At 38.5% G+C, this 24,560-nt stretch overlaps 1 protein-coding gene across 1 annotated transcript; it reads left to right on the forward strand.

Moving 5' to 3' along the window:
• The first annotated feature begins 22,865 nt into the window (after nt 1-22,865).
• On the forward strand, nt 22,866-24,560 carry LOC125212628 (NAC transcription factor 56). The gene is made up of 3 exons (XM_048112843.1): nt 22,866-23,185; nt 23,267-23,574; nt 23,649-24,560. The coding sequence occupies exons 1-3, from the start codon at nt 23,002-23,004 to the stop codon at nt 24,129-24,131; spliced, it is 975 nt and encodes a 324-aa protein (XP_047968800.1). The 5' UTR covers nt 22,866-23,001; the 3' UTR covers nt 24,132-24,560.

The raw sequence follows: 24,560 nt of genomic DNA on the forward strand, positions 1-24,560 counted from the left end.
TATTACTTTTTATTGCTTTCAGTTTTCAAAAGTTTTCAAACTCTTTTGGTTATCCAGATAGTAATTGAGTTTTAATAGAAGATAGACATTCTGTGTTTGTTTTCCCCATGTTCGATATCCGGTACTGACCTTTAGCTATACTGTTGCTACTCTGTATACTTGCAGGTATTAATAGTGCTACAAAATAGTGCATCAAGATGTTATTCTCCGTGTTTTTGTTGTTTTAATTTTTTTTTCGAGTATCTGTGTGTTGTTTATTTTAGGAGTCGTTCAGGGATCCATGCATGCATCTCACCCTTTCTTGTTGATCTTTCATGCTTGAGGACAAGCATGGTTTAAGTGTGAGGAGTTTGATCGGGCTCGATACGTGTATGGTTTTATTGGGTTTATTACACTAACATGGCTAACAATGTGCAAAAAGAATAGCAAATTTGAGTGTGCAGAAGCTAGAAAATGAAGAACCAGAGAGTGCAAGGATTACCATATCAACTCAAGAAAGGAGTGAAAATAACCTGGAAAAGAGCCAAGTTGAACTGTTTAGCCGCCGAACTGATCCATTGATTTCATGCATCTGCAGAGCTGAGTCACAAGAGAGAGAAAGAGCAAGGGCTACCATAGTGGGGCAGAATTTTCAAAAAACAAAATGGGCTTGCTCTAGGAATTTGGGCCTAACATTCGCTCTATAAATATGGCGAGGATGCACAGACTCATCATCGATCACTCACCATCTTCAGTCACAAAAATTTAGCCTAGTTTTCTTATGGAGTAGAAGTAGCTAGCTGCCGAGGAGTCGTCGTTCCACCTTCAAGTCTTCATCTCTTCTTCCTTGCCCAGGGAGACGAGATCGGATCCACTTAGAAGTATTCCTAGCTCAACACTTGTGTAGTTTCCGAGAGTTTAAACAATTTACATTTTGTTGTTTTGTTCATCGCTTTCATAGTTTGGTAGTTTAATCATGTTTCCTTCTAGTTACTACTCTTGTTACTTTCTCGTTGTCGTTGATTTGTGCTAGAATTCTATTTCTGTTGCTTTTTACAGAAGATCTTTTAATAAATGGAGTTTTTAGTTCAAGCTTTGTTGGATCTAGTGTTTTCTGCTTTGATCGTTTTTATTTGCTTTGGATCTGCTCTGTTATTGTTTTCCCGTAGGTAGATCTATATTTCCATTTGTCAACTTGCATGAATTTAGTTAAATCAGCTTAGATCTGCTTTTGATTACGTAAATTTTTTATGGATCTACGCACTCTGCTTTATTTCGTGTTTTACGCTTATGCTCTATTTTAGATTTGTGTTCCTACTTTTCGTCTAGTTGCTAAGAGTAGAAGTAGAAGGGAGTTAGTTAAAACCGTCGTCTCAGTCACCTTTTTCGCCGTTGGCAGATTTTTGAGTCGTATGCGCGTCTGTGTCAGTGGTCCCGTGTACCTTTATTTCTTTCCTTTTTTAGCTTAGTTGATCCAGTCGATTTCCTTAGTCTAAAATGTCTCTAGTTAGTTGATCAGTTTTCCCCTAGTTAAGTCTTAACCCCAAAAGTAAAGTGTGGCTGCAGCCAACTTTCCAAATGTCTCATTTCTAACCTCAACCGCATCCATCTCTGAGGGATTCGACTCTTGCTTCCCTTTACTAGGTTAATTAGTATTGTGGGTTAAGGTCTTGAACGCTCTCTTCGTCCAGTAGTAGTTATCCAACTTGCACCGGTCACCCCTAAACCTGATCAAGTTATACATGCTCTACGTGTTTTAAGTTTTACTTGTGAATTGTTGAGCGCGAAAGGGATCAGTTTCATCCATTATTTATATATTTTATCTATTTTGGTATTTTGACGTGTTTGGGGAGAAATGTACAAATTAGAGCCTAAAAAGATAGCTAAAAGTCGAAGTTGGAAATCAGGAGCTTTCGAGCCGACTAGCGGTCCACTGCAACACAGCCAGCAACCGCAGAACAGACAGCGGTCCGCTCTAGTAAAGTTGTGCTGAAAAGAACACATCCAGCGACTGCTGGAGTGTGCGCAGCGACCACTCCAAGAGATCTAGTGGCTACGGGATGATTGCAAGCGACCGCTGAAACAAAGCGCAGCAGCCTGCTGGGAAAACGTGGCGCACAGATTTGACCTATTTTCTTCCCAAAATTTACTATACTGTGTTGAATGTTTGTCATATATGTGGTACACGAATTGAAGGCTATAAATACACCCTCAAACCTCATCAACAAGATGATCTTTTTGCTGCATAATTCCAGAGTAATATTTGAGAGTTCTTCTTTGGGTTTTGAAGAAGGAATCAAGAGAAGATCAAGACTACAAAGATTTTACCTTTGGGTTTTATTTGTTTTGGTCTTTATGTTTTCATTGTTTTCCCTAAGAACTATGTCTTAGCTTGTTCAATAATATGTAACTAAATTCATAGAACTCTAGGGATGTGTTAGTAATGACTTTGGTTTTGCAGTTCCTATTTAGTTAATATTCATTTTATTCTTACTTCGTTTCTATTCTAAGTTCAGGATAATTGCTTCAAGTGAGTGACATATTCTGTGATGATCTATTGACTTGCTACATAATCGTGAGAGGAGGTTAGCGAGTTAAAACGGCTTAGTTGACACTACAATTAGTTTTCCTTAAAACGGCACTGCTAATTGAGAGTGAGGACTTTTCAAGGGTCTTAGGAGCTTTGAGGAGTTACAAATCTAGGATTGACGCCCCTAGTGTGTGCAACCTACGCTTGTGCCACATGGAAAAACTTAGGTAGTTGGAATTTGTATAACCATAATTGTGAAAGCACATCTGATACGCTCAGATTTTGCAATGTTTTAAGGCCATTATTTGGTCCGTTTTTTATGTCAAAGTCACTCTACATGTCCATTAATTGCATATTTTATCTATTTTGGTATTTTGACGTGTTTTGTGAGAAACGCGTATATTTGAGCCGAAAAAGGGAGTCAAAACGCAACGGCGACCGGTGACCGCTGGCGCCTGGCGGTGAGTGAAGTATAGCTGCCTGCCTCAAAAATTCAAGCTTAAAAAGGAGTCTCGTCCGCAACCGCCGGAGGATGTGCGGCGGTCCGCCGCCAAAGAGGGGTTGACTATGGACTACCGCGCGACGACCGCCAGAGGAGATGCGGTAGCCCGCCGTGAAAAACGGCAAATCCGATTTGACCTAGATTTGGGCCCAAGATTTACCATATTTTTAAGATCTTTTCCTTCCATGATGAGGAATGACTTTCCCCTATAGATCGGACCTCAAGCTTCATCAAATTAGAGCTTCTTTTTGAAATATAAATTCCCAAAGATTAAAAGCTAGAGTACGTCATTGTGCAAGGAGTTGAAGAAGGATTTCAAGAACATAAACATCAAGAACGACAAGAATTCAACCTACGGGTTTTATTTGCTTTAGTTTTATGTTCCAATTTTTTTCCCTTCAATCTATGTGTTTAGATTATTTCATTATGTGTAACTAAACTCATAGGATTCTAGGGATGTGTTAGTAACGACTTTGGTTATACAATTCCAGTTTTTTTTATTTAATATTCGTTATGTTTTTACTTTATTTCTTTCCTAAGTTAATCTTGACGCTTCATGATTGAGTGACACAATCGTGTATGATTTAATATAACTTGCTTCGTAACTGTGAGAGAGTTCTAGCGAGTTAGGTCCACTTAGTAGACGCTACGGTTAGCTTCCTTTAAAATGACACTGTTAATTGAGAGTGAGGACTTTTCAAGGGTCTTAGGAGCTTTTTGGAGTTACGTGTTAGGATTGTCATCCCTAGTGTTAGTAATCAACGTTTGCATCACATGAGCATAAGCTAGGTGACTCGTCCTATCAAAGTAATAACTCTGCTAGGTTATCGTAGTTTGGAATTTGTATAACCGTAACAGTGAACGCACATCCCTGGACCCTTATCTCTATCGTTTATCTCTGTGTTTTATTTGCATCAAGTTGTTATTTGCTTTCAATTGTTTTCAGTTTCCAAATGTTTCCAAAATCTTTCGGTTCTCCATATAGTAATTGAGTTCTAGTAGGAGATAGACACTTTGTGTTTGTTTTCCCCGTGTTCGATATCCGGTACTGACCTTTGGCTATACTATTTCTATTCTGTATACTTGCAAGTATTAATAGTGCAAAAAAATAGTGCATCAAGTTTTTGGCGCCGTTGCCGGGGAAGACAATTCACTTTGGAGTGATATCTTCAAACGGACAATTTTACTACTTTGGATTTTAATTGCTTTCAGTTTTTATTTAAGTTTTCATCTGTTTTTGTTTTTGTATCTTTCAGGTTTTGTATGCGAACGCGTTCTGGGAAGGACAGCCTAGAACCGCTTGATCTAGAACTCGAAAAAACTCGTAGGAAAATAAGAAGTGAAAAAGGATCAGGTTCAATAGGTGACAAAACGGACCTCGAGACGCTGCAGGAGATGGTACAGCTGTTGATGGATGAGAGAGATTCGGAAAAAGCAGCCCGCGAGGCACTGGAGAAAAAGAACAAAAAGATAGTACCTGTGATGAACATGTTCAATCACGGGAATATGGTTGCTTTTCCCAAAGGCCCTCGTGTAGATGCTAATAATTTTGAGATACGCATTACCTTATCCAAAGGGTCGAGCAAACTCCTTTTGCAGGTAGGGCCACAGAAGATGTCAACCGCCATCTCTCCAAGTTTGTGGAGATGGCAAACACTCTGAAATTGAATGGTGTCGACGACGATGCCATAAGGGCAAACACTCAGAAATTATACCAAAACCAAAAATACTTAAAAATTAAGCAAAAATTGTCAAAAACATGGTTGGGTTGTCTCCCAACAAGCGCTTATTTTTTGTCTTTAGCTTGACGTTCTTTGAAGCTCATGAGTTATCCCCCATCGTGGGAATTCCTTTGGGGTGCCTTTGTACCTACAAATTCGCAATGTGAGCACAGATCGAAGAAAATTATAGTAGGATACAACACATAGTATTTGGCAATCCCCCAAACTTGAACCAAATCAAGGTGTAAACATAATCACATGAAAGACCAAGTAATCCACCTTGATTCAAAAATCATCCCCCATCAAGATCTCTATCCCCCACTAATTTGCTAGAAATTTCAACAATAGACCAAGAACATGCAAAATAATATAAGGTCAATAATTTACACAAGTCATGCAAGATAAAATAGCTAATTCAACAATGCTATCAACATGAACTATGCGTATCAACAATCAAATCAACAAGAAGAAGCTAATTCAAGCACACCCAACAATGATCAATTCCAATAAATCCAACTCACAAAATCACCAACAAAATATCAAAAGTATATCATCCCTATCAAACTCCATGGTAAACTACCAAAATACATATACCAACAACAAAGTCATCCAATATAAGTATTCAAGATCAAAGCTCAGAAATTACAAGAAGAACGTACCTTGCGTTGGTTAACAATTGAGCACAAGAACAATTCGGTAGAATCCAAAGAATTTAATAGAGTGATGTGAATTTGAAGTGTGGGTGTGTGAATAATTTGGAGAAATAGAATTTAAAGAGATGGGAGAAACATACCTTACATGAAAATCTTGCGTTTGACACGCTGCGGCAGTCGCTGACTACAGTTCAGCAGACCATCGTGCATGGTCTGTCCTTACTGTTCTTCTGTTGGCGGGCCGTCGCAATTAACGCGGCGACCGCTAACCCAACTCCTTTCACAATTGAAGTACTCTAGCTTTTGATCTCTGTGAATTGTTTTGCAAGTATAAGCTCTCTAATTTGATGAAGCTTGAGGTCTTATTTATAGGGGGGAGCCAGTCCTCATTGTATCAAAATATGGTAAATCTTGGAGCAGATCTAGGGCAATTCGGATTCGCCGCCTTTCTCCGGCGGGCCGCCGCACCTTGGCCGGCGGTTGCCGCGTTGGAGTCCAGAGTCTCTGTTCCTTCGGTGGCGGACCGCCGCATGACTTCCGGCGGTCGCCGGGCGAGACTCTCTTCCAAGAGTAATTTTCCGAGGCGGACCGCTGCACTGCTCTGACCGCCAGGCATCGGCGGTCGCCGTACAACTTCACGGCGGTCGCCGGTCGCAGTCTGACTCCAGATTTCCAGATTTTGCGTTTTGGCTCCGTTTTTCGGCTCAATTATGCTCATTTCTCAAAAAACACATCAAAATACCAAAATAGATCAAATATGCAAATAATGGACATGTAGAGTGATTTTCACATAAAAAACGGACCAAATAATGACCTTAAAACAGTAAAATCCGAGTGTATCAATGGAGCAAGTCCAAAAGAAGCTTGATGAGGATAAGGCGAGGCAAGCAGCTCGAGTGGACGACATCAACAAGAAGTGGGTGGCGAAACAAAAATCTGGGGACTGCCCCATGCCTGGCGGACCGCCGCGACCACTGCAGCGGCCGCCGCTGACCCACCGAATGTAGTTTGCCCAACCGCCGGCGGACCGCCACATACACCGCAGCGAGCCGCTGCTGAGAAGGCAGAATCGTCCACTAAGCAGGAGCTCGTGCGACGATTGTACTCCCTTTTCAGCCAAATAGGAAGATCAAGCTTGAAGATCAATTCAAGCAATTCCTTAACATGTTTTGCAAAGTCCATACGAACATTCCACTTGTTGAATCGTTGCAAGAGATACCAAAGTATGCAAAGCTACTTAGAGAGGCGGGAATGAGGAAGAAAAAGCCGACTAAAGCCGACCTTAAGCTACCGCATCACTGCAGCGAGATAATCCAAAAGGAAAGGGCAGTGAAGCAGAGAGACTCGGGCCAGTTCATCATTAGGTGCCGAATTGGAGAAGAAAAAGTTGACAAGGCCCTTTGCGATTTAGGGTCTAGCATCAATCTAATGCCACTGAAGTATTACGAGAAGCTCAACATTGGGCCTCTCAAGACTTCAGACGTGACTTTAAGATTGGCCGATAACTCGGCCATCAAAATAGTAGACATGATCGAAGATGAGTTGGTGAAGGTACACAATTTCATCTTTCCTTCCGATTTTATTGTAGACAAAAATGTCCCCCTAATTTTAGGCAGAGATTTTCTAGCCACTTGCAAAGCTTTGATTGATGTAGGTCGTGGCGAGATCACTATTAATGATAACTACAGTCGCTGCACCTACAAGATCGAGAGCGAAATGCTTAAGTTTGAGGAGGCTAAGCAAGCAGAGATGGAACGGCAATGCAGGGAGGTCAGGGTGACCGACTTGACTAAGCCTCATGATCCATTCGAAGTGGAGGATCCTTCTACCTCCACTATCTACATTGTCAACAAGGTAAGTCGTTCTCCCAAAAAGAAGGAACCTAATTCTTCTAACTCTGATTCGCAGAAAAAGGAGAAAAACTGTGACATCCCTAACCCGAAACATGCATCATTTTGCACAACTACATATTTATATTGTCATTTTAGGACTAATTGTTATATCATATCTTAATAGTTAAACTAATAGTATATAGTATATGACATATAATGCCACGTTTTGGCTATATAATATAGGCTAAATTCTATAAATAGGGTTGTCTCGAAAAATGCTTCCATCAATAGGTGTTTTTTTTTTCTGTAAATGGGTGTTGCGCATTCTTAGAACGCGCATTTGAAATACGCATTCTAAGAATGCGTAACTAAGGTGATTTCGGCGGTCAAACCAAATAATCAGAAATTCAAACTAAATACGCATTCTTAGAATGCGTATTTCAAATACTATTTGTTCCTCGTTCTCGCGGTCGGTATAGAAAAGCAAGAACACGGAACCAGATGGACGAAAATGAACCTGATCAACCCAGGAGACAGAGGAGTTGCAAGAACTGTAGACAAGTAGGGCATGGCAGGCGTAACTGCACAACGGGGCGCACTGTGTTATTGTTTGTGGTTTGTAGTTGGACATTATTTACTACTATTTGATGTTGTTGGTTTGTAGCTCGACATTATTTACTACTATTTTGATTTTGGTTTGTAGTTGGACATTATTTACTACTATTTAATGTTGTTGGTTTGTAGCTGGACGTTATTTGACGGTTTCATTTAAAAACTTGAATGAGCTTTTTTTATTAACTTATAAAAAAGAATTGAGTTTGGCAAATTGGGGAAGATTAAACCATTATTAGAGTGAACAGAAAATAGTAGTACTAATATTCGCTTAAATTTTATGATTTTTAAGATTAATAACTCTTTCATTTTTGTTTGGGATTTAAAAAATGGAATTGATTTTTTTCTAAGCATGTGTGCTATGTAAATGTATGCAGTGTGTAACAATATGCTTTTTTTTTATTATCATTAAAGTATAGATTTGTTGGAAAAATTATTATATATCAGCATTAACGATAAATTGAATAGTCTTTGAACGTGTACACCATACAATTAAAAACTAGCTAATACTTAGTATGTATATAACGATGGATAAAAGTAAAATATGATATTATATTAAATGTAGAAAAATGTAGAGATGAAAACAAATGTAGAAAAATGTAGAAGAATGGATTAAAAATTAAACAAAATGTAGTTAAGTTGAATATCACAAATGTTTACGTCTAACAAACAACCACAAACTACTTGTAAGTACTTGGTGTAAACTTGGTGGCAGCTACCCCTTTGGATGTACGCGAGGATGTTCTCCTAGTAAAGAATCTTGTTATATTCCGTGTCAATCCTTTAGTGGAGAGTGAAGAACTAGAAGCTGCCCAAGAAGCCACCCCAGACTCATGACGAGCCTTTGTGCGTGACTCGCGCCAAGCTGTCTCATGTGCCTCATTGTCCTCAGCAGCATCATTCACTTCAGCCTCATCCTCCTCAGCATCGTCATCCTCCTCAGCCTCAACCTCCTCCTGTGTTTGTAATCTTACTCCAAAATATTCATCAAGGTTAACATCAGAATAATATTCGTCACCCATCATCTGTGCACTTGATCCAGCATGCCAAGAAGCACGCGGTGGGTCACTGCATCCTCCGCCCATCTGCGAGAAACCTGCATCCCGTCTATACCCTGGACCGCCAATACGGACACCTGGCCGTCCTTCGCGCCTAGCGTTGTGAATGATTGGTCTTGTAGTGTCAATCGCTGATCGCTGGGTAGGCACAAAATCAAGACGTTCAGTCTCCCCACATATTGTCATACAAGTCGACACCATGTTCAGAGCACGTTGGATGTCCTAATGATATGCCGTCTCAGATCCGCTAAGGCAGTGATACACAAAAACGACAAAAAAAAAATATTACCATCATCATATGTGTAGAGGCAGTCTCATGGATGCCTGGCTGGCCATGGATGCCGGGTCTAGTAATGTAAGTCACAGTGATTTTCCGAAACCAATTCATGTAGTCAGTATTCGAGGCATCTGGATACACCTGTTGTTCTATTTCTCCCCGGTTCCTCCAATACTGAACGTAGTAAGCATGATGAGTTAGCCAGTTTACGGATGACTTACCTCGCCTTGTACTTTCCCATCTCTCATAATTGTGGAATTGAGTCTCATTACGAAAAATATGTTGGGGGTTTCCAAACTGTCGTGCAACTCGATGACCCAAATACGACTCCACAATATGATAGCAAATGAGGTAGTTAGTGCACGCCCAAACATCCATCCCACGCGTGCACTCCTCTGGTAGAAGACGACGATCCAACTACGGCACCCAAATAAACTGGAAAAAAAAGGCTAAAAAAAGAAAAATATTCAACAAAGAAGATTACGAAATATTTTAAAAGTGACACCTGATTGTCGTGCAAATGAGCCAATTGTTCCTTATAATAACTTTGAACATGTTGCGGGGCTCTACCCACATTCAATCGCCCCCTCCAACTAATAATTCCAAAAAATACAAAAATATTATAAACACGTGATATAGATAACTTAATGACAAATAATAAAGATGTAACTTACATTATTCCACACGGTGTCGTACCATCATACTCAACCCTATCAACAATCTCGGGTCGAATATTGGGTATCCTCTCCCAAGCCCACATCTGTAGAAGGGCCAATGGGCCACCGATATTTTTCTGCTTTTGACACGAAGCATCACAAAGGTAGTGATATAAAGTGGCAAGCGCTGCTGCACCCCAACTAAGTTGTGAACATTGATTCTCGTCATCTAGTAATAGAATGTGGTGGAAGGGAATTTTTCTCCCCGAAGTGTCTGGGAGGATCAAACAACCTAGTAGGAGTAGCACAAATATACGTGCATGTTGCATGTAATAATGCTCGGGTAGATCGTCGTCAAGACGGTGTCTAACAACATCCTTCAGTGTAGTGGCATTAAATCCCCCCAACTTCAATTCAGCCTGACTAGGTTCTATACCCAAAAGCGACAAACACGTATCCACCCAGTTCTCTCTCGTGCGGTTCACTTATGAAAGGATAACTGGTTCACCATCGACCCTTAAACCCCAAAGCATCTCGATATCTTGGAGGGTCACTGTAGCTTCACCAACTGGAAGGTGAAACGTGTGTGTCTCGGGACGCCACCTCTCAATCAATGCCCCAATAATAGAAGCGTCCAACATCTTCGGCTTTCCACAATGGTACACGCCACCAAAACCCATCCGCTCTATATGCCCCAACACTCGGTCATGCATTGGAGCTTGAAAAATGTTATTATCCAATTTGCGTGGTTGGAAGGTGTCGGTATCATTCCCAGAGATTATGCTTTCAGTTATGTGATGCGGTTGCAAGTAAAGTACGCTCGGATCTTCGGGACCACAATACAAAGGATACTCCCCAGTTGATGATAATGCCATTGCTATATATACATTAATTAAATTTGGTCAGCATTGCACTAAGCTAACTATACGGAATAATGAAGTAATGAAGATAAAAAAAGAACTTGAACATGCACAAAGACATACTACTCAGTAACATATTTGTTTAGCTAAAATTGTGAACACCAAATTTTAGATCATACAATTTTTCTTCCTCAACTCAAACAATGAAACCCAAAGATTGTTTTTTTTTTTTTACTCTTTCCAATTCCACCATTAATTTCATGTATGAAGTGAACTAGCTATTCAAATCTCAATTAAAGAATCAATTCGCATACGCATTCTAACGAAGCTTCATCATCAACTCACAATGCACAATAAAGACAAATATAAACTTAATCTCACAATGCACACATTCTTGTTTCAATTCTTCCAAAAAAAAAAACAATTCCAAAAAAAACAAACCCTAGGCAAAGGGGAAACAGGTATAGAGAGAGAGGTACCATGGGGGGAGGGGGAACGTCGGCGGCGGCAGGGGCAGGTCGAAGAAGCAGAATGCGCGGTCTGCGATTCTCTTCTGGAATGCCCAATTTTAATCAAGTGAAATACGCATTCTTAGTTTGAATTTCTGATTATTTGGTTTGACCGCCGAAATCACCTTAGTTGCGCATTCTTAGAATGCGCATTTGAATGCGTATTTCAAATGCGCATTCTAAGAATGCGCAACACCCATTTACAGAAGAAAAAAAAAAACCACCTATTGATGGAAGCATGTTTTCAGACAACCCTATTTATAGAATTTAGCCATATAATATATATGGAACAATTTTTTTACTAATAAAACCTATGAGTATATGCATAATCGTCTATTGCTTGGGCTTATAAATATATATGTGCATTTAAAACATATGTAAATATATATATTGCATGAGGGTGTCTTATTAGAAAATATATAAATAGAGATAATGCATGGAAATATAAGAAAAACTATTCTATACTTTGACAAATGTGAGAGAAAAATAAAAGAAAATTCTTGGTAGTGACATGTAGCTGAAACGTGTCCCTTATTTGCTTCATTTGATGCTTAGTGTATTTAAAAGAATGTTTAGATATTAAATCATTCATCCGTCAAGTCGGCTATAGTGTTGGATAGAAGGAAAAAAAAAAAGATAAAAACAAAGGTGAACTCCTCCGTGAGAAAAATAGTGTTGATGTAATTTTTGTTAAATGATCAAGGGCTATAGATCGAGAAACGAGAATAAGTGCCCGACCAGATTATCTATCTTAATCAGGTGTGTATAAATCACATTTTTAATTTTACATATTTTTATGTGATTGATTGTTATGTGTTAAATTGGAGTGAATATTTGAATTATATGATGTGAAACTAAAATGATTATGTGTTATTTGATATTGATGGTGGAATATGATGTGGATATGTCATTTGTGTAATGCATATGTTTATCTATAGTATTGGAGTTAATTTATGGAATATATGGATATATTATTGGTGCAATGAATATATTGATGTATGATATTGGAATTATATGAATCATGAAATTAAAGAGGATATGTGACAATCTTGCCCTGGGTCTGATATCAATGGTAATGAAAATAGACCTACGGGTCATATTCAATGATAATGGATACGGGTCAAAGAATATATGCAAAGAGGGACCTTCGTGGAAAGATCAAATCAAAGAGGGACCTTCGTGGAAAGGTCAATATGCAAAGAGGGGCCTTCGTGGAAAGGTCAAAAAGTAAAGAGGGGCCTTCGTGGAAAGGTCAAATAATGAAAAGGGACCTTCGGGTCGTATACAATGAAAATCCCGGGTAGATACCAGGCTTGACCAGTCACAGAATAATGAAAAGAACGGAGAGGCATATGCATATGAATATTAAATTGTTCATGATATTTATTACTTCTGGTGATATATTTTGGTTAAAGAATATGTTTGATTTTTGAGCTGTGGAATTAAAGGTAAGGTTTATATACACTGAGTTGGCTCATACAAACCACTAATATTTTTCAGGAATAAGATATCAATGATGCGTGGGTTGATGTGAGTTACAATTATTATAAGGGTCGGTGGCTGACGCGTTTTGGCAACTTTCTCCTCATCATTTTTGCATGTAGATAAATGTGTAGTATATAGAGTGGTGAGAGGGTCCCACTACGGTTTAGAATGTTTTGAAATATGTACATGATAAATGTCGGTATTCGAAATTATATAATATGTGTTTTATTTACTTGATGTGTGGATTATTTATTTTAAATTGTGAATTTATTTATAGTAAGCGCATAAGTCATAAGAGTTGGGGTGTGACAAAAACAAGAGGAAAAAGAAGAAGAAAACACCTAAGGAAGACCCTAAGATCTACGTGGTTAAAACTAAGAAGGGGAAATACAAGTGGTGGAAAAAGATAGGAACCAATATGATCTAAATGTCGATTTTCAGCACTAGGATCGTTGATCCGCCCAACTAATGGGCCACTTCAAGTCGAGACGACGACTCAAAACAAAGGCGCTTGTTGGGAGGCAACCCAATTCTATTTTTCTTCCTTTTATTTTCATTTTTGTTTTCCTTGAAAAATAAATTAATTAGTGGTGGTCGCCACACGTGTGTTCAAGTGTGCAGGTTAGGTCTGGCCTAGGGCAGGCTTAGAGTGGGTCGGAGAAACCGCTGCGCGGGCCGCGGCGGTCGCCACGGACAGACTAGAAACGGGAATTCGCCTTTAAAAGCTATGTTTTCCTTCTATTTTCTCCATTTCTTCTATAATTCCTTCCTTGCACACACCCCCACCATTATAAATCACCAAATTCACATACTCACACTCTCATTCTCTCTTTCCATTCCAAGTTTAAAGCTTTGTTCCTTCAATTCTCTTCAACACAAGGTATGAATCCTACACTCAATTTCTGAGTTTTGCTTCAATTCTTTCATGGATTTTGGTCTTTCATTGATGAATTGTTCGGTAGAAGCACTTATTTTATGTTGGGGGATGATTGTGTGTGCTTATTTGTGTGTGATGAATTGTTGATTTTTGAATAGTGATTCCCTCTTGTTCTTGAATGTTTATGTGTTGCAATCATATTCATAGCATTATGAGGCTATTATTATTTCCATGAATTGCAGTACTTGTGAATTTTTAGAGATTGTTGATTTGTATTGATTTATTGTTGATACGTCTCTGCATGGGGGATGGATTGATGTGTCCTATTTTTGTTGATTATGCTCTACATGTTAACATGCTACAATTTAGGATGCTATGTTATACAAACTTGCACATGATTGTTGATTTTTTATTTTTGCTTAGTTGAATGCAAGTTTAGGGGAACCCTTGTATGCCTATTTGTTGGTGCTCTTTTTAAGAGTATGGATTTCTTTTGTAGGATAATGGCATCAAAGGGAAAGCCCGAGAACGCCAAGAACTATGGCATTAGCCTTGCCACGGATGAACAAAAGGCTATGTGGAAGAAGGTGTGGGCAAGAGAGACGGCACCCTCGAGATTGTTAGAGTTTGTATACTAGAAATCACGTTTCGAGTGATTGAATACTGTAAAACTCTTATTTTATTTTTTAAGGAATAAAACAGATTATTTTTATCATAAGTTATGTTTTACATTTAATGGGTGTTAATTGCATGTTTAAATGTATAAGTTAACTTAAAAAAGTCTAAGTCTTTGTTTTAGTAGACCGGTTGTGGGCGGCGTCCACTTTAAGGTAACACGGTCAGTCCTAATCAAAGAAAAAGAAGAATTTCACGACCTAGATGGAATTAGACTATCCATCATGAAAGGTTGCAATGTCAGTCCGCATATTTCTAAGTCTTACTGAAATAAGATGACATTGGTACGGTAAAGCACTGAACGGATCTAACAGCAAGACTTGTCCTTGGGCTATCTACTGAAAGGCGAGGTCTTGATAAATATTTGTTTCTTAATCAATGTAGGTTAGCATTGAGTATACGGTATTGATTATGCATTACTTTGACTTATCAAATGGTGCGGGTTTTTCGTAACCCAATAATCCTGATATATTGGGTAGTGGTGATTAATATCAAGCGGTGCTAGGATTGCTATTATTTTGAATCGTGCGCGAGGTGAGACTCGTTCGATAATGTCCTCAAGAGGAGCGCGAAACAAGGTTTTATTATTCGGAACCTAGCTAGTTGGAGTTTGATTACTCTATGAATAATAAATAAGTGTTTCATGTTAAGTCCACTCTTGGAATTAATAAAGAGTTAATTAATTAAGTTCATAACAGACATTAATTAATTAATGGACATTTTTATTTTAAGTGCGGGAAATGAAAGTTAAAACGGAAACCCGGATTACTTATAATTTCGGATTTGGATGGGGAGAGTTCAATATTACTTCAGTAGTGGCTGCTCGTAATATTCCAATTAAAGCTTATATTAAATTGTGGGTTCAATTTAATTAGTAAAAAGTAAATTGGATGAGCTCATATCCAAAACCTTCCATAGATCCATGTCTGGGCCCAAAAGGAACTTAATATAAATAGGAGACAGAAATCATTAGTTTTTACAGTTAAAATTTTCTCTCCAAATAGGAAAGAATTTCTTCTGTCTTCTTTATATAAGTCCTAGTATTCCGGTGAGATCAGCCCACACTGATATTAGAGTACAGTTCAGGAACAGAGAGAAGATCCATGGTCTAGTATTCAAAGCGCCACGTGGAGAAGTCGCTATCCATCATCAATTCTTTGGAGAATTAATTAGGTATTATTTCTACTCCGTAGAAAATCATGTTTTAGGTTTCAATATTCTTAAAGCATGATTAATTCAAGTTATGAGTATGATACATGTGAGAATTACGCGAATAGATTTTGTCTATATAATCTGCTAAATAGATCTGATTATTATGTGATTTATTTGTTCGATTAATAATTATTAAATTATGATAACTCGACGCACGCTTCTGCTGCCAGTTCCTTCAGAGATATCCCCACGATTTCCCTCTCCAAACTTTGGAGATCATGGAGGATTTTTGGGGGTTGTGCGACATGGGAAATGGGAATGGACTTCCGTCTAGGCAACTATTGGCACTCTCTCACCATGGAGGAGCTTAGTGGGGTGTTCCATTGTGTAGACCACAACCCCGAGGAGGAAAATGACTACAATTTCTTCGATGTTTGGGGTGCGATGACCAATGAGAAGGAGCACGCCGCGGGTTATGCAATGTCTTCGTCCATCGGCAACCCCGTCTTTAGGTACCTCCATCGGGCTATGACCCAATTGATGTTTGCAAGGGTCGATGGGGGAGCGTTTCCCAAACGAAGCTTAATGTGATGTGGTACCTCCTAAAGAAGAAGGGATTCGACTATGGAACCCTCTTTACTCTCTATGTAGATAGGATCACGAAGAAGGACGGAGGTGTCATTTGTTTTGGGGGCTTGATCACGACGATTGTCGAGCAGTTGGGAATTTCTCTCGCCGGTTTGACGGAAGATAGCGGGGAGCGGTTCATCACTTATGAGGTGCTCTTCTCGGTGGGGTTATTGAAGACCGATTACTTCGGTCAAGGCTACTTTTTACAAGTGGAGGGGGATCACTTTCCCGTTCCAATCCCGCAATTGACCAAGGTTGAGGTTTGGGAGAATCAAGCCAATTGGAAGATCAACACTCCGGCCCACCGAAGAGCCATTGAGGCTAACCCCATTAATAGGGAGTTTAGGAAGAAGAACATCCCTTCTCGTATCCTTGTCTTTGAACCCGAAGATGACTCCTCCTTTGATGCAATCGACAACTATAATGAAGAGGAAGTGGAGTGCCACCACCACCTCCACCCCAACATCAAGAAAAAGAAGAGGAAGTGGAGGACCATCGTCGCCGGACTCGAGCGAACCGCCGCCACGGGAGGCCTAATCCCAATGAGGAGTTCCAATCAAACACCTCCGCCCAACTAGGAGATATGTTCTCCTACATGCAAAACATGTCCAACACTTGGGACAACCGTTGGGCGGAGCAACAAAGGGAGAACGCCTACAACCTCCAAGGGTAGACGGCTCAAGGCGATTGGCGCATGGCGGAGCAACAGTTTTTGGAGCAGCGATGGTTGGAAGACGTTTATCGACGTCAACAAAATAAAGAGCTCCACAAGAGTGCCAAACCATGAGTAGCGACATCGCGCATCTCATTAGCGCATTCGACGACCTCAACACCCGTTTCCCTCCTCCTCCTCAAGATTGAAGAAGTCAAGCCCACTAACTTTAAATGAGCACTTGTATCATATTTTTGAATGATTTTGACACAATTTCTTTTTATGCTTTGACAATTTTTGCTTTAAATTTTAAGTACTTTTTTGTTTTGGTTTAATTTTCTTCCTTGAATTTTTTTTCGCATGTTCTGACGCTTTAGTCGAGACCGCCGCATGCGTTGTGGCGGGCCGCCTCCTGAACGCTGGAAGAAATCTGATATCATGCGGCGACGCCAAATGGCCGTGGCGGACCGCCAACTGAGCACAGTTCCCAGCGCGATTTTTTTGAATTTTCGCCCCATCAAGTCTCTGCGCGAAATTTTTCAATGTGTGTTTTCTTTTTAGTAATTCACTCATATCCCGACCGACTCTACAAACTTATTTTGCACTTTGTTGTAAATAAATTTGGGGGGATGAAGTGGTGTACCGTGAGTTTAAGTTTTTTGTTTTAGGTTTTTAGTTTGTTTTATTTTTGTTTTTCAAAATCCCGTAGGTGAATTTTGTTGTCTAAAAAATTTTCCTGAATCCATGTCATGAGCTTAACATGAAGAGTTTAGAAACACGCATGCTTAGGGACACATTGGACCGAGTTGCCGATGATATTACATTTCATCCATGTTTAGGTATGGCTTGACGTTTTGACTTGATGGTTAGGTTAAATGGTGCATAATTAGTGAATTGCTTGTTCGCTTTGATTCATGCTTATACCTTGTGAAGATTTGAGCCTTAAATTCTTTCTTGTGTGATTTATCTGCATTCACGTATATGTTGCTAGAACTTGCTCCTAGTCTGCCTAAGTTTACATTGTGTTTAAGTTGATTTAGGAGGATGATAGGCCATCTTTTCTAGCTACTTTTATACCCAAAATTTTTGACCCTCTCAAATTTTTAAAATTTTTCCCTTTGGAGCCAATTTTGAGCCTTCAAGCCTATTCTTTGGAAGCCAAAATAAATGGAGACAATTCATTGGGTTAGTTAGAATTTTATATCTTTTGTAAAGGAATTGGAGAGATAAGGAGGAAAGTATAAAAAGTAGTGTACTCAAATGTAAAGAAAGTACAAGTTTAGAAATTGTGAAAAATTCCAAGTATGTGCTTGATCTTAGAAAGGATGTGTATGAAAAAAGAAGAAAAAGTTTAAAGGTTGTAAAAAGAAAAAGAAAAAAGAAAATCAAAGAACTGGAAAGTGAAATGAAGAAAATAATAAAGTGTTAGAAGTGCCTTGGGGTTAGAAAAGTGGAGTTATTTTTACACTACTTGGGTTATTTTATTTTGAGTCATTTTTTAGCCAAATATTCCTCACCTACCAAAGAGCCTACTTTACAACCAAAGATAAAGACCTTTCGGACTTTTGATGTTTAATCACATCTAGTAGAGGAGGGATTAGACTTTGAGCAAGCCTATGGTAACTTTGCATGATGCATGATTTGAGTGTTTATACACATTACCTTTATACACTTTGAGAGTGAGAGAACACTTCCCATCTATGGAAGTTTTCCACATGTGAGTGCTTGAATTCAAGGTGTTCTACAAGTTAGTAATGAAAGAGCACTAATAAGCCTTGCTTGATTTGATTGCGTTAATATATGCTTAATCCATTCTTTCATCTTTTGAGGCAATTACGACGTCTAGTCCTTGTGCATTCCGTGCGTCTATTTTGTGTGTTTATTGTTTTGTTCGAGGACAAACAAAAATGTAAGTTTGGGGGAGTTGATACGCTTGAATTTTGCACTGTTTTAAGGCCATTATTTGGTTCGTTTTTTAAGTCAAAGTCACTCTACACGTCCATTATTTGCATATTTTGTCTATTTTGGTATTTTGACGTGTTTTGTGAGAAATGTGAATAATTGAGCCGAAAAAGGGAGCCAAAACACAAAGTCTGGAAATCTGGAGTCAGACGGCGACCGGCGACCGCCGCGAAGTTGTGCGGCGACCGCCGGCACCTGGCGGGTAGAGCAGTTCAGCGGTCTGCCTCGGAAAATTACACTTGGAAGAGAAGTCTCACCCGGCGACCGCCGGAAGTCATGTGGCGGTCGCAGCCGGAGAAACAGACTCTCTGGACTTAGTTTTATGTTCCAATTGTTTTCCCTTCAATCTATGTGTTTAGATTATTTCATTATGTGTAACTAAACTCATAGGATTCTAGGGATGTGTTAGTAACGACTTTGGTTATACAATTCCAGTTTTTCTATTTAATCTCCGTTTTGTTTTTACTATGTTTCTTCCCTAAGTTAATCTTGACGATTCATGATTGAGTGACACAATCGTGTATGCTTTAATATAACTTGCTTCATAACTATGAGAGAGTTCTAGTGAGTTAGGTCCACTTAGTAGACGCTACAGTTAGCTTCCTTTAAAATGACACTGTTAATTGAGAGTGAGGACTTTTCAAGGGTCTTAGGAGCTTTTTGGAGTTACGTGTTAGGATTGACAACCCTAAGGTTAGTAATCAACGTTTGCATCGCATGAGCATAAGTTAGGTGACTCGTCCTATCAAAATAATAACTGTGCTAGGGTATTGTAGTTTCGAATTTGTATAACCATAATAGTGAACGCACATCCCTGGACCCTTATCTCTATCGTTTATCTCTGTGTTTTATCTGCATCAAGTTGTTATTTCCTTTCAATTGTTTTCAGTTTCCAAAAGTTTCCAAAATCTTTCGTTTTCCAGATAGTAATTGAGTTCTAGTAGGAGATAGACACTTTGTGTTTGTTTTCCCCGTGTTAGATATCCGGTACTGACCTTTGGCTATACTATTTCTATTATGTATACTTGCAGGTATTAATAGTGCTAAAAAATAGTGCATCAACATCCCTGGAATTCCCTTATCTCATTTGTTTTCTCTCTGTGATTTATCTGCAATCGTTGTTTACTTTTGCTTTTATAAGTTTTTGTTTTCAATAATCCAAAATCTCTTGTTTCTCCAAATAGTAGAAGAAGCTTAGTAGAAGGTAGACAATTTGTGTTTGTTTTCCCTGTGTTTGATATCCGTAACTGAGCTTTAGCTATACAATATCTGCCTTGTATACTTGAAAGTAGTTGTTGTGCTAAAAAATAGTGCATCAGTACTAAACAAGATGCTCATTCTTTTAAATGTGGAAGTATATATTAGTACTCGATAAGACATCAAAATACTATTGACAATACTCCATCTGTCCTAAAAATAAAAATTCTTTTCTTTTTGGTTTGTCCATAATTCTAGAAACTTTTCTTTCTCTATAATAAGATAAGACCTATTTTACACTAACACACTTTTATTTCTATCTCTTTCTTACGTTATTAATTTTATATTAAAACTTGTGTTTTTTTAAAAGTTTCTTTTAAAGGACAGAGGGAGTATTATTTCTTGTGGATGGTACAATAATTTTGATGTTAAAAGAAAAAAAGTTATAGGCAATAATGCTAAATCTTACTCCATTCGTTCCTAATAATTTGTCACTATTTGATTCGACATGAGTTTTAAGACATGTAATAGAAAATAAGTCCTATTATTATGTGAGTGGAATGTGAGTCCAAAAGGTTAGTGGAATATGAGTCCTACTATTATGTGAGTGGAATTGAGTTAATAGAGTATGGTTTCCATAAATAATAAATTGGAAGGTGATAAATTTTGATGGAATGAGAAAGTAAATAACAGCCAACTTTATGTGTGATTAGACTGATTAAAGTACACCTTTCGTTGTCTTGAAATGGTTGGAGGCTTGTAGCCTGAAATTTGACTTGCACGGTCAACATATTTTAAATATTAAATACGGTGGCTAAATAAGTTAAAATTGTGTAGAAAGAGTACTACTTTGGAGTCTCGATCGAATTGGGCGCGGATTTTAAGAAATGTTTGAGTGTTTAATAATTGGAGTATGTGACAATGGAATGTGAGATCTATTTGCATTATTATTTGCTATATTCTTTGGATGTGTTTTTACTTGTCTTTTTTAATGTGTTATTTTATAATATTTTTATTTCACTTTTTATAAAAATGTCTAACCGGGACTCATATTGCCAGACGGATGAAAATAGTTAAAAGTAGTAATTGATTAGGGACTGGTAAGTCTATTTCTTGTGGATAGTGATTTCCGAAATATTGAGATAAACAATACTCCATTCGTTTCATAGTAGTGGAGCCGTTTCTTTCGACACGCAATTTAAGAAAAATTGTGTTAAATGAGTAAAATAAAGTAAGAACTGGAAAAGAGTAAAGAGATGATGAGAAAATAAAGTAACAGAGAATAAAGTAAAATATAATAAATATGTTGACTTTTGCTCAAAAAGAAATGACTAATTTACAAAATAACAAAATGATTTCACTACCGTGAAACAGAAGAATTACATGTATAATATAAATAGTCGATTTTAGTAAATTGGTAAATATGAAAATTTGTTACTGAAAGTATGCCGAATTGAATTAATACACACATGAACAAGTCCATTTGATCACATGCGCAAGTATTCATATAATTTAAAGCTTTTAGGTTAACTTAATTATAAATTTTAATTCGCATATGTCATCATGATCTATCTTCTGTACACTTTATTAAGATCCTTTATAACATTCTCTGATCTTAATCCATCTAAAATTCTTACCAAAAAATCTATTTATTTAAGTTTTTATATTACTAATAATTTTAAGTCAATAACAACCCCTAACAGATTAGAAAACCGTTTTTTAAAGTTTATTATTAATACATGAAATTTCTTAACTGAGCACTAACAAACAATCGCGGTGAATATATTGTTGATGATCTTAAACTTTGCGAGATTTATCAGCAATCTATTATGCAATGTTTACTCAATTTTTTGTGTCTCCATTTTTAATATTTTTTTGTTGCAAATTAAATTAAGAGTCATAATTATTTTTTACTTTCAATAACTGGCTATTGAGCATCCAACGGCACGGCCCTGCTCTTAGTTAAGAGCACAGTCATACCAACGGCAAGAGCACGAACAGCGACGTGGCATGCTCTGATTGGCCGTTGGTTTATCCTTTATTTATATATTTTTTAATTCGAAAAATTCAGATTTAATCAAAAAAATATTTTCCCACTTCCCAATAAAATATATCCATTTTTTCCACATTTAATTTATTTTTTTCATTATTTTTATCCCAAAATTCACACTTTCGTCTATAAATACCTTCATTTCAACACAAAAAAAAAAATCACACTACACCAAACAACTCTCTCAACCTCAATTTTTAGGATTTTTAATTATGTAATTTTTAAATTTTAGTAATTTGTAATAGTATTTCGGGTATTTTTACATTTTCATATTGTAGAAATGTTTTTAGTAATTGAAGTATTTAAATTAAATAATAGAATGGTGGGACCCTTGAGCTTGTCCTTGCGGAAGAACATGGATATGGATGTTGTGCTCCTAAAAGCAGGGAGGAAAAGTGGGTCCGGATCCACCTCCGTGTTCTTACCAAAGAGCAGAGATGTGGATGCTCTGGATTCATTAATTCATAAAATTATCTTTATTTTGTAATTAATTTTATTAAAACAGTGAAATTAATAGTGGAGCTGTCACAAAAACAAAATACTAGGGGACCAAGGATGATGCCTTTAAAGTTGAGATTTAGAAAAAAATTAGTAAGCATAATTTTCCCATAAAAGATAATGTAAAATAAAAAAAATGTGAAAAAATGGTTGAGTCCTGTCTGGACAAAACGTACGTCGTCAATTCGAGAATTTCACCATCCCACTTCCCCCCCACACTTATCCTTCGTCTTATCACAATATATTTCTGTTTGCCTCTGCGTCGCCATGTGGGGCCCACTCGCATGGCCCCCTCCACGTGTCTCCCCTCTATTCGCCCCCCCATCACGTGCGTGTCGGTCTATTAATCGCCTAATTTTCGCTTCTCATTCGCTGATGACGTGGCGCGCTTTCAGTGGAGGGTCACTGCACCGCGCCACACCGTAGCATAGTCCGAGCGTATATACGGTTTATAATAAAGAGAAGAGGCTGTAGCCTACTACAAACCCATAACATATTAGTACCTCACGGTATTTCAATTTTTCATTACTACTAAATTTTTTTGTCTTCCCTTTTACTGTGTTTCTACTGCAAATTCCTCATCTCATCAAGATTGGGAGAAATACTAAAATTTAATCACAAGTGTTGGAGTCGGATGGAGAGCACCGATTCGTCGACCGGATCACAGCAGCCGCAGCTGCCTCCGGGATTCCGGTTCCACCCGACCGACGAGGAGCTGGTGGTGTATTATCTAAAGAAGAAGATCGCCTCCGCGCCCTTGCCGGCCGCCATCATCGCTGAAGTCGATCTCTATAAATTTGATCCCTGGGAGCTCCCAGGTATAACCAAATTTCAAACATGTATAGTTATTGTAATTACCGGTCAAATAATTAATGATAATTATGTTATACAAACTCCAGCCAAGGCTTCGTTTGGAGATCAGGAATGGTACTTCTTCAGCCCGAGGGACAGGAAGTACCCGAACGGGGCTAGGCCGAACAGGGCGGCCACGTCCGGGTACTGGAAGGCGACAGGGACGGACAAGCCGGTGATGACTGGGGGAGGGTCGCAGAAGGTCGGGGTGAAAAAAGCCCTTGTTTTCTACGGAGGAAAGCCGCCGAAGGGGATCAAGACGAACTGGATCATGCATGAGTACAGGCTCGTGGATAACAAGCCTAGCTCCAAGCCTCCGGGTTGTGATTTCATCAACAAAAAGGGGTCACTAAGGGTAAGTTGTAACCGTCTGTCTCCAACAGAATTCTGTTTGATGACGATAATCTTATATTATATTATATTTGACAGTTGGACGACTGGGTCCTGTGTCGGATATACAAGAAGAACAACGCTGCGCGGCCGTTGGATCAGGAGCGCGACGACATACACGACGTGATGGGATTGATGAATCCTCAGACGATAACTATGCCTTCGGTGGGCCATCATAAATTTATCGAAAGCGACCACAGTCTGTATGAAGGGATGATGAACGACGTAGCCATGAATCCCCATTTGGCCAACGCCAATGCTCTCCTTCCACCGCATAGCCTCAAGAGGGCTATGAATCCCGGCCTCTATTGGAATGACGCCGCGGCTGCTGGAACCTCGCCCTCCACCAAGAGATTCTTGGCTGAGAGCTGCGATGGAGCCAGAGCCGCTAGCGACGACGCCACCATTCTAAGCCAGCTACAGCAGCAGCAGCAACAACAACAACAGCAGGCAATGCTCGGAAACCTCGGAGATGGGGTTTTCGGGCAGCAACCATATCATCAGGTCAATTGGTACACATGATTATTATATACATCATATATGTATATTTATGTATGTATGTATGTATGTATATAAGTTGGTTAGAATTTGTAAGTATGATTGAATCCATTTTTAAAAACTCTAAATTATGCAACAAGCTGAGGAAACAGATGATGATGATGCTTGCTTGTGTTGGAGGAGATCAAGATTTATTATATTAGTGCTAGAATTTACTATTATGGGATCAGATTTTGATTGTAGATACAGGAAAATATACACAAATTAATACTGTATTTATATAGTAAGTTTTTGTGTAGAAGAGATGAGATGAGACAGTATGTTATTAGCTGTAATATATATTTATTTTGTTAATCAACATATATAAATCGTCATTTAGTAGGTGTAAAAACTAATTATAGGAATCCTGTACTCATCTTGTTGTGGAGAAGTTGAATAAATCAATTTTAGTAA

Source organism: Salvia hispanica, chromosome 3, assembly GCF_023119035.1.
Source record: "Salvia hispanica cultivar TCC Black 2014 chromosome 3, UniMelb_Shisp_WGS_1.0, whole genome shotgun sequence".
Taxonomy (NCBI): Eukaryota; Viridiplantae; Streptophyta; class Magnoliopsida; order Lamiales; family Lamiaceae; genus Salvia; species Salvia hispanica.

Coding starts and splice junctions, on each gene's coding strand:
- LOC125212628 (XM_048112843.1), top strand. CDS start 23,002: ATGGAGAGCACCGATTCGTCGACCGGATCACAGCAGCCGCAGCTGCCT. Junction 23,186..23,266: donor TGATCCCTGGGAGCTCCCAG/GTATAACCAAAT, acceptor TACAAACTCCAG/CCAAGGCTTCGTTTGGAGAT. Junction 23,575..23,648: donor ACAAAAAGGGGTCACTAAGG/GTAAGTTGTAAC, acceptor TATATTTGACAG/TTGGACGACTGGGTCCTGTG.